Source organism: Marmota monax, unplaced genomic scaffold (genome assembly GCF_021218885.2).
Source record: "Marmota monax isolate L192 unplaced genomic scaffold, Marmota_monax_Labrador192_F-V1.1 WCK01_AAM20220418_F8-fsc00008, whole genome shotgun sequence".
NCBI classification, from domain to species: domain Eukaryota; kingdom Metazoa; phylum Chordata; class Mammalia; order Rodentia; family Sciuridae; genus Marmota; species Marmota monax.
Window position 1 is genome coordinate 16,907,951 of NW_026694432.1, and position 11,065 is coordinate 16,919,015.

The following is an 11,065-nucleotide window of genomic DNA, read 5'->3' on the forward strand; positions in this document are numbered from 1 at the left end:
TCTCCCTTCCAGCTGTCAGCCCCTCTGTTGGCAGAGAGATGTCATCTCTTCTTACACAGAGCCCAGCTAGATGCAGCCTGGGGCCTGGGTCAGTGACGATGATCTTTTCATTGCTTTGACCTCCCCAGAGGTCTCAGAGATGCTACATAGACTTGATCCCTGACTTTGGTTTCTTCTAGGGACCCCCTGGAAAACAGGGACTCTATGGACCTCCTGGTCCAAAGGTGAGTGGGCAGCAGCTGGGTTTGAGAGGATTGACTCATGTATCAATCAAGCCCAGCTCTAAGCTATGATGTTAGCTATAGAAGGGACATAGGAAGGCCAGCGGGCAGGACTGGGAGCAGCCACACCTGTGAGTCCGCCTCATATGGGGCCATTCCAGGGTTCTTAGCTGTGGCTGGGGATGGAAATCTCTGCTCCCTCTCACTCACATCCCAGCCCCTTTTCCTGGCCTGGGATAAAAAGAGGCCCTTGAGCAGCGGTGCTCCCTGCAGTCCAGTCATATTGACCCTAGAGTAGGGCAAGTTTTCTACTTTTCTTTTTTTTTTAATAGAAGACTGGACACAGCACTGTGGGATCTGGGGCTGAGAGAGGCCGTGTAAAGAACAGGGGCATTTCAGCTGGGGAGGAGGTGTGGAAGAGATGAGAGAGGGTGTCCAGGCAGGGAAAACTTAGACAGTATGGCAGGATCAGAGAGTTACAACCAGGGAGGGCTGGCTGGAACTGGAGGGCAGGAGATGAGGCTGAGGAAGGTGTGACCAGGAGCATGTCATCAATGGCCTTGAGTGCCTGGCAGGGAAGTGGGGTCTTTATACCAAGGGCATTTGGGAGCCACACCATGAGAACTGATTTCTAGAAGGGTTAGGGTTAGCGTTAGGACTAGGACTGCTCTGGTGACAGTGAAGCGGAGTAGGGAGAGATGCTGGAGACCTGGTGGAAACAGGGAGAAGACGGGGTAGATTGCTGAGACATCGTGACACAGTCTTGGTGGTGGCTGGTAATGCTGGACTGTGACTTCCTCTTCTCGTAGGGTGATCCAGGACCCACAGGACAGAAGGGCCAGGCAGGAGAGAAGGGAAGATCTGGCATGCCTGGCGGACCTGGCAAGAGTGGCTCTATGGGGCCTGTTGGGCCACCAGGTCCTGCAGGAGAGAGAGGCCACCCTGGGTCTCCAGGTCCTGCGGGAAGCCCTGGATTGCCCGGTGTGCCTGGCTCCATGGTAAGGAGAGGCTGGCAGCTCTGGGCACTGTCCCAGAGCAAGCATGTGGGATGGAGCATGGGTCCTTTTGGAAGCTCTTGCTGACATTCTGCAGGAAAGAGCATGACTCCGTCTAGGTGGTTCTTAACTGCATGGGGAGGGTGGGGGTTACAGGTCCCTCTCCCCAGCCAACTATGCTCTGCACAAAATGCTTGAGTACCATCTCAGGGAAGGTAGGACTTTGGATTTAAAATCTGTGGGAGGATTCTGGACCTTTACCCTCCTTTATTTCCATAAAGGCTGCTCCCAGGAGAGAGTGTAAAATTGAGGCAGCTTCTCTTCTCTTCCCTCAGGGAGACATGGTGAATTATGATGAAATCAAGAGGTTCATCAGACAAGAGATCATTAAAATGTTTGATGGTAAGTGGCAGCCGGCTGGGTGGCAGTGGGGGCCACTTGCCCTTCCCAGCTACTTCTCCACCCAGCCCTGGCCTCCTTTCCCTTAAAGCTTCCGTGTCCTCCCTTCCACCGCCCACACACTTAGAGGCCAAGGGGATGACAGACATGTGTTCAATTATCCATCCGACCTTCCTTGTCACCTGCTCTGTTCAGAGATAAAAGGATTCCCTCCTGCCCTCCTGGTCTCTACTTGATCAAGGTGGCCGACAAGAAAATTGATTTCAAATGAACCTGCAGGGAATGATTCCTAAACAGAGGGGCAAGCAGCAATTGAAAGATGGCTGCTGTGGTTTATTTTAACTTTTCATCCAATGTTGATGTGCTGGGGGACTGGGGGCACACTGTCCTGGGGGGGCTGGGCATCCTGCTTGGGAAGCATGAAGAGCAAGGAGTCGACTTATTTTGAAGCCAACAGTGAACCGGTGAAGGGTACTGGAGAAGTGAGATGCTGAAATTAGATCTGTGCTCCCCAAAGATCTGGGACCAATCCCCATGTTCCATATCCTGATGTCCTTTGGAGAAAGGCTGTTCCATATTGGTGCCATGTCTATGGCATTTGTGGTCTTGAGTCCCTGGAGCCCCCTGTGACCTGCCCTGTCCTTTCCTACAGAGCGAATGGCTTACTACACCTCCAGGATGCAGTTCCCCATGGAGATAGCAGCAGCTCCTGGTCGGCCAGGGCCGCCAGGGAAGGATGGTGCCCCAGGTCGGCCAGGTGCTCCAGGATCACCCGGACTCCCCGGTCAGATTGGCAGAGAAGGACGACAGGGTTTGCCAGGAATGAGAGGTAGTTCTGCCCTCTGGTTCCCCATGGGCATATGCAGCCTTCTGGGGGCTGGCCTGAGCATTGTATTTGTATGTGTGTTTCAAGGAATCTATCATTTTTCTGCTCAGAGATAAGACTTCTTATTTCTCTTGTCCAGGGTTGCCTGGTACCAAAGGTGAAAAGGGAGACATTGGCATTGGCGTTGCAGGAGAAAATGGTCTCCCTGGACCCCCAGGTAGGAAAACCTAGCATTTGAGTTGATGAATCCAGAGCCAGCAGAGGTCCCATTTCTTAATGTTCCTTCAACAACAAAGTGTGTAGAACTCCAAATATCTACAGGGCAGTCATCCATCATTTACAGCAATGTCACTGTGTTAAGACACTCTGCTAGGGGTGGAAAGAAAGACCCAGCTTCTGTCCTTAGTTCTAAGCTGAGCTAGCATGATGTAGTGGGAGAGAGCTGTACACAGTGGGAGTCAGGAACCCAAGTTCAAGTCTTGCTCGGCATCCTACTGGCTGTGTAATCTTGAAGAGGTCACTTAGGTCCTCAGCGTCGCTTTCAAAAATGCAGGCATGGCAATGTAGCCTGAAAGAGAATAGCCAAAGTCTGATGACCTGGCTCTGAGGTCCAACTCTATTACTTAGCTTGAAGTGCAACCTCTCTGAGCCTGTGTCCTCATCCACAAAATTAGATAATAGTTCTCTCCTCAAGGAGCCGTTGTGCAGATTCAGTGACTAATGCATACAAATCACCTAGCCCCCTGCATGGTCACAGAAGCTCTCAATAAAATGAGCCAGTGGTATGGTTGTCCTTGTTAGATCAATGTGAGGTTCAGATCAGGTTTTCACAAAAACAAGTTGTGACTTGACAAATATGCATCAAATGTAAATATATTACTAACTATGACCATTATTTCTTTTCTTTTTGTGATCTGGTCTCCTGATTTCCCTTCTGTGACTCTTCCCTCCCTAGGTCCTCAGGGGCCTCCAGGGTATGGCAAGATGGGTGCAACTGGGCCGATGGGCCAGCAAGGCATTCCTGGCATCCCTGGTCCACCAGGTCCCATGGGCCAGCCAGGCAAGGCCGGCCACTGCAACCCCTCAGACTGCTTTGGGGCCATGCCAATGGAGCAGCAGTACCCACCCATGAAAAACATGAAGGGGCCTTTCGGCTGAAATCGCCATCTGCCACAAGATGAAGGACTTCATTGGGAATAATTGGCCAAAGCGTTCAGGACTCTGTGATAGGTTGTGAATGTTTGTGTGGTTGATGTTGTTATTGTTAATTGCTGTTAATATTTTTTTAACAATAAAGAAATAAAACTATCTGCAGTCCCACTTGTAGTGGGATTCCCCTGGTGCTGCAGCCACATCTCCCAGTCATCCTCTTCTTCTCATTTGGTCCCAGAGCCACAAAGACGTCATTGTCCATGGTCAGCCAAAGGCGTAGTGAGGTGCTGTTGTATAGGATGTCCCCAGCTTAATTTCCCTCTCCAGATGCTTCTGGTTCATCCTTTGGTCCTCCAGGCCTGTGTCTTATCCTCATGGCTCACTTGCTCCAAGTTGGGGATCTGCTCAGTCTTTCCTCCCAAGGGAACCAAAAGCAGGTTTGAAGACCCCACTTCCAGCTTGTAAAGGACCCTCCCTGTTTCTTTCCTAAGGAAACCAGTGTGTGGTACCCCACCCATCCTTGCCCACCCTCCTCACTTCCTGATCCAGCTGGTATCTTGGGAGGTGCCACCCAGTGCTGAGGTGTGTTCGTCCACCTGGAAACCCTCCCAGGCTCTTCTCCGTGCTCTAGTAATTCTGTGATTAGAAATCCTGGCCAACAGGAGAAAAGACAGGTTCCAGCCCCTGCCTAGGCAACCAGGGACTGCTTCTCAGAGAAATGAGACGGAACCCCCCGCCTATCCCAGTGCACGGCTCTATCACCAGCTCTCCAGCTGCAGGCAATGACTTTCTGGACTGCAAATGGCATCTTTTGTTATTTGAACATGTGTGGTTCTTTTCCTGTACATCTTAGCCTAGGGATTCAGAGACAGCCAGGCTGGATCAGTGAGAAGGGGTCACAGGCAAGCCACCATCAGATCTAAGCCTGTGGTCCTCAAAGTCCAATGGAGGCTTGGTGACCCATCTGCTGTCTCCTTCTCCGTATGTAAAAAGGAAAGGAAGAAAAAAAAGAGTGAATTGAACATTACAGAAAGTATTCTGTCTCAAGCTTCTTCCTTCTCTACTTTTCAGATCGCCTGTCCTGATGGGCTGTGGCTGCCCTGTGAGAAGGCAGCAGGGCACGGCCAGGGGACTTCCAAAGAAAGCTTTTTGACTGGCCCCAGATTTGGGGAAGGTTTATTCAACTTGGATAAACTTCAAAGGGATGGATCACAGAGCAGGCTCAGAAATGTACTAAAAGTCTAGATGTTTATCCAAACTGCCTGAAGCTCTCAAACCGGCTGTCAAACCTCTCCAGAGCTGGCATTGCTCTGGCATTTCTGAGTATTCCCTTCTCTGGTTGGGCCCCAAATTCCAGGAGACCAGCCTATGGATGGCTTCAAAACCTTTTCCCTATTTTTTTTTTCCTGTCAGGGACAGAGGTGTGCCTGTGGCCAGAGGAATGAAATCAGGCAGACAGACTCCTGAGCATGCCTGAGCGCCTCGTAGGCTGTTTTTAGATATGGGAGGAGTCGATTCTTTTTTCATCTCTCACCAGCAATTCTCAGTTAACCCTGGTTCTAACAGAAAACATTAAAAAGCAAATACATCATCTTTGCATTGAAGTATCAGCCAGGTTTTGGACAGTGGATGAGGACAGATGTTAAATCACTCCCACTAGAAAGTTAGGCTCCACTCTCAGCCCCGTCTGCGAAACGAACTGATGATGGGACTCAAGATTGGGAACACGTTGGCGTGAGTAGAAAGAGAGGGAAGCAAGGACCAGCTGTTGAACTGAGCAGGTTGGCTCTGAAGGCCAGAGGGGGAAATTGCCATATGGAAACATCAAACTCATCCCCTTAGAGGGTCTCCAGGGAATCGATCCTTATAAAGTAAATGATGTTTCCTTCGCTCTTCTTCCTGAGTCAAATTCATGCTGCTCTTCGGGGATTCTACGACAGGCTAGGTTTAAGCTTTCATGATTTGAGTGCTTGTCTCCCCGGAGTTTGAAATTGCTGTATTTTCTTGGACCATGAAGAACCAGATGGGAAGCTGAATTTTATAGTCTCTTCTTCTGTGGTCAGCAAAAAATATCTGTGGATCTTGCTCATCAGTTCAAGAGCTGGATAAGCTGAAGGGAAAAGAAGGAGGGGCACATGCCTCCTGCTTCTCTTAGGCAGTTTCGGCACATTCCTACCCTGTTATTCTCCCATCTTCATTTCCTAGTCTATTCCGGGCTTTTAAGGCAACACAGAGATCATTCAGATTGACAAAAGTCTAACTTGAAGAGTCCATTTCCTCTTCTCACTTTGTGCCAGGAAATGTACTAGGCTCTGGGGATCCAAAGGCAAACTAGACACATATGTTTCCTGTCCCCACAGAGTCTACAGGGAGACAAGACAAAGTAGGATGGTGGGGCAGGGGTAAGCATTGCTTGGGGGACCTGTCCATGTCTAGACAGAGAGAAATGGGTCCAAGCAGAGAGAACAACATGTGCTGTTCAAGGTCTAGAGACAGCTGAGCACAGCAGGCTGAGTGATGGGACACAGAACAATATGGTTGCTCTGCTGAGTGTTTGCAGGGGAGAAGCCATTGATGGGTACGACACAAAGGTACGTTGACTCTGGTTTGCCTAATGGGGAGTTTGCTGATGGCAATGTGAAGAATGAACTGGAAGGTCCTTAATTTGAGAAAACCTCTGTTCTTTAAGATGGAGAAAAGGCTGTTGCCTATTTCTTCTGCAAAGAAAAACCCAAATTCACTGCTTTCTGGAGTTTAAATATTTCTCTTTGCCTAATATTTTCTTCTATCACCACAATTCAACAGAATCTAACTAGACTCCTTCACATGTGGTCTGTGAACCCCTTATGAGATTAGATCTTGGTTGTTGCTGTCCTGAATCATTTACGGTAATAGAATATATCAGGGTCCTCTGGTTATGATCCCACAATGGAAGGGGAATGTGTCCAAATTGCCGTGCCTGTTGTTCTCATTTTTTGGTTTGGTTCTGTGGAAATCCAACTAGAATTTAAGTTTCAAAACTGGATCTAGTTGGAGTACAAAGAATTAATTCCATAATCGTTTGCTGGGTGTTGGCATTCCTTCTCAGTAAGCCATACAGGCATGTGGAGCCCAGCCAGGAGGCAGCAGGGATGACATCTCTGGGGGAGGCAATATTTTCCAGTGGATGGCCTTCCATTACCAAGCTCTGTCTCACCTCTGATGGGTCAACCACAGGGCTCCCATGATCTCCGGAAGGTACTCTGTGCTCTACAAAGGGATGAAATCCAAGTTTCTCCCTTTGGCTGAAACTGAAACAACAACAGGAACACCCCCACTCACCTCTGTCTGCCTCAGGTAGTTGAGGTTTTAGAAATGAGTTGATTGTTTTTCAATCTTAGGAAGATCCTGATCTCTCTTTCATCTAGTCCCCTCCAAAATAAACACACCTGGGCCTGCTGCAGGTCCTCAGAGGCACAGTCCTGGGTGTTGTCTTTGGCTGGTGTCTGACTTCTAACTGCCTGACAGAAGACTTGGCTTCCTCTGGCCCCCCCAACAGAAAGTTCTACTAAGCCTTTTGCTTGGCAGAGGGAATGGAGGCGAGGAATTCTCATAGGCGGTGAATCCTCAGCACCTAGAACAGAGCCTGGCTAGTGCTAGGAACTCAATAGGCTAATGTGTTTGTGGAGTCATGAATATGCATCATGCTATCTTGGTTTGTAGGTGTCACTATTCTCTTTCTGGGAAAATATCCCCTACATCTTCAGTCCCATACTTCAGAACTTCTTTCTTTCTGATATTTTTTTGGGGGGTTACTAGGGATTAAACCCAGGGGTGCTCAACCACTGAGTCACATGCCCAGCCCTTTTTATTTTTTTAGTTTGAGACAGGGTCTTGCCAAGCTGTTTAGAGCCTTGCTAAGCTGCTGAGGCTGGCCTCTAACTCCAGATCCCCCTGCCTCAGCCTCACAAGTTGCTGGATAACAGGCATGTGCCACTGCATCTGGATCCACTTATCCTTTTCATATTAAGGAAGTCACTTAGACTCGCTGAACTTCAGCTCTGCATTATAAATGGGTGACAGTATTTAGCTCAAGAGACTGTGGCAAAAACTAAGTACCACTTAGCACAATTTCTCACACCTGGGGTATGTTTGATACAAAGATGATAATAAAACCATTAATCATGGAATTCATGCCAAGCCCTATTCTAGGTGCTGTCGACAGAGAAATGAGTAAGAAAATTACAACCTTACTGTACACATGTAAACCTTACAATATGCACATGAACCTTAAAAGAGGATAATTCAAGTGACAAGTATGAAAAATTAAGATTCAGTGGTGTGATGGATGACTGGAACGTGTGTGGGGAGGCAGAGTACTTTAGATGTGGTATCAAGGAATGGCCCCCACTGAGGTAATAGTTCAACTGAGACCTGGATGACCAGGAAGAGCCAACCAGTGGAAAATCAAGAGAAAATATTCCAGAAAAAGCAAAGAGCTAAACCAAAGATCTGGAGGTGAGAATGAGCTCAGTGTGTTTCAGGGGTGGTAACTAGACCCATGTGGCAGAAAGGAATGGAGAAAGACAACAACGGCAGGAAATGAGGCCCACAACACAAGGCAGGGTCTAGGTCATGTAGGACCATGAAGGTCACAAGGATGAGTTCAGGTTTTATTGTAAGAGTAATGGGAAACCTTTGGGAGTTTAAGACAGGGAATAACATTATGTGACTCAGAGTTTAAGACGATTACTCTGGTTACCTATGGGAATGGAGTGTCAGGAGGCTATTGTAGCGATTCAGGCTACAGATGATGGTGTCTTGGACTGGAAGGATAGTGTAAACAGGGAGAAAAGGGCAAACATGGCATATTTTTTTAACTAGAGCAAGTGGAGGTCGGGGAGTGTGCAGAGAAACAGACAACAATGAGCCTAGGTTTTTGGCCTGAGAAACTGGGTGGATTTTCTGAGATGGAGAGGAATGGGTTTTGAGGAAAACATCAAAGAGAACTCTTATACAAGGCAGGTCGGAACATGGCACAGCCACAGTGCCAAGTGCAAAGGCAGACTGGCAAGAGTGGCTAGCTCTGGAGCTGGAGGGAATGTGGGAGGGTTAATAGAGGGGGGGACTGGAGTTGGGACACAGAGTGAAAGGAGTGGTTTGACCTTAAGTCTGTGCAGGGACAAAACTCTCATTTTCAAATTTACATATTTGTATCTCACAGCTGAGAAAACAGACTCAGAGAAGAAAAATTCATCTGCCCAAGATCTTACCATTAGAAAGTGATAAAACTAAGATCCTCATATTAAAACAAAAGTGTCCAATAAGTGGAATTGTGTGTAGGAGGGTGGAATGTTGACTATGAGACCTAAGACTGGAAAAGTGATAAAAAAAAGATTGGCCTTATTTTGCCAGTGTGGATGAGAAGCACATATTGCAGGCTGTCCACAGGCAAGTAGATGATCAACATTGTAATTTTGGAAATGCCTGGATATATGATAAGATGGTCCTGACTGGGTAACGCCTTATAACCCTAATTTATTCATTTGTTTATTTAAAAAGCACAGTGTGGGCATTGCAGATACAATGACAGGTAAAACCAGACACAATTCTTGTCTGAGTGGAAGAAATTAACAAAACAACCGTAGAAGTGGGCAAACAAGTATAGAACCTGAACCCCAAGAGGCAAGTACCTAATATTGAAATCACTTAGGAACAAAGATTTGATCTATCAAGGTGTGAGGATGGCCTTAGGCTTTTTTTGAGCCTAAACAACTCAATTTAAAAAACTCCAGTTTGAAAACTCCAGTCTAATCAGGCACGCCTAACAGAGCCCTCCAGTATGGCCTCAGACAAGTTAGTTCCCCTCACCCTGATAAACAGAGTGAAGCCCCTGGCAGGCTATCCTCACCTAAGAGGGAAAGGAGAGAAGATCAGGGTGGAGACCACCAGACCAGATGTTTCTGACCTCAGGGTAAATGATGTCATGGAGAAATCCAATGGTAGCTGATAAGGATTGAAAGAGGGGTCAAAAGCCCCCAAATTATTATTTAGTATAAATAATAGAGTTAATGAACAGGGATTCAGCCAGATGAAACAAGGATGCACTCGAGCTGGAGAGCCTGATGAGGACCTGGTCTGACATCCCATCTCTTGTCATCGTTTTCCTGATCCTCACAGCTCTCAAACTCTACTGCCTCATCTGGACCTTGGTGAGAGCCTCAACTTCTCCATATTACCCTCTCCTCAACCGGTCATCCACTCCACCCCAGGAGAAGCCTGCCTTGGTTCTGGAGCTGATCACCGTGGTCTGAGTGTGCATCTGCTGGACTTAAGACTTTTGATCTGACATTTGAACTTAGCACGCAGAGGGAATGTCTGTCATTAGCCTGTCATGGTGAAGTATATTTACACTGCTTAAAAATTAATCTAGAATTGTTTGCTGTCAATTAACTAATCTAGAATCATTTGCTGTGCATTGATTATGTCTATTGCAGTACCTAGCATTAAGGACTATCGTTTTCTTGATTAAGAACCTATAGAGAGTTAGCCAAACCCTAAAAAACAAATGCCGAATGTCTTCTCTGATATAAGGGGGGTGACTCAAAATGGGGTAGGAAGGAAGAGCATGAGAAGATGATTATCACTAAATAAGGAAGAGAGGGGCTGGGGATGTGGCTCAAGTGGTAGCGCGCTCGCCTGGCATGCGTGCGGCCTGGGTTGGATCCTCAGCACCACATACAAACAAAGATGTTGTGTCCGCCAAGAACTAAAAAATAAATATTAAAAAATTCTCTCTCTAAAAAAAAAATAAATAAATAAATAAGGAAGAGAGGTGGGAGGGAAAGGGAGGGAGAAGGGGAATTGCACAGAAGATGGAAGGAGACCCTCATCGTTATATAGAATACATGTATGACGAAGTGAGGAAAAAGAAAAAAAAAATAAGTGTGTCACATTAGATTGGGTAGAGAGAAGTGATGGGAGGGGAGGGGAGGGGCAGGGGAAAAGAAGGACAGCAGAATAAGATACACATTATTATTGCTGTGGGTATATACGTGACTGCATGACCAACGTGATTCTGCAACCTGTACACTCAGAAAAATGAGAAATTATACCCCATCTGATTCAAATGTATAATTTGTCAAGTTCGTTGTACTGTCACGTATATCTAATTAAAACAAATATTTTTTTTTAAAAAAAGAACCTATAGAGTGAAATTATATTGAGTAATTTGAGTGAATAAAGCGCTGAAAGGGGCAGAAGCATGGACATTCTTTATTTCTCCCTCTCCACTACATGCATCCCAATTTTGCCCCCTCGCACACAAGGGGACCAATTACACTTCCTTGCTGAGACCTGGGCGTCCTGACCCCAGTTCTAGGCCACAATTTGCCGCGACCTCACTGTGAACTAGGACAAGTAAGTCGCTGCCTTTCAGAACCTGTTTCCTCATTTATGAAGAGGTACCAACAACCTTTCTTCCTACTCTTACA

At 47.0% G+C, this 11,065-nt stretch overlaps 1 protein-coding gene across 3 annotated transcripts in view; it reads left to right on the top strand.

The window, feature by feature from the left end:
• The window catches only part of Col16a1 (collagen type XVI alpha 1 chain), a 48,063-nt gene extending 44,314 nt beyond the window's left edge, over positions 1–3,749 (top strand). For all 3 annotated transcript variants that reach the window (XM_046469167.2, XM_046469166.2, XM_046469168.2), the window contains 6 exons: positions 180–224; positions 1,031–1,219; positions 1,552–1,618; positions 2,268–2,444; positions 2,581–2,658; positions 3,397–3,749. In XM_046469167.2, the coding sequence (XP_046325123.1) occupies positions 180–224; positions 1,031–1,219; positions 1,552–1,618; positions 2,268–2,444; positions 2,581–2,658; positions 3,397–3,599 (759 nt within the window). In that variant the 3' untranslated portion in view covers positions 3,600–3,749. The remainder of the gene's footprint in view (positions 1–179; positions 225–1,030; positions 1,220–1,551; positions 1,619–2,267; positions 2,445–2,580; positions 2,659–3,396) is intronic.
• Positions 3,750–11,065: the final 7,316 nt, after the last annotated feature.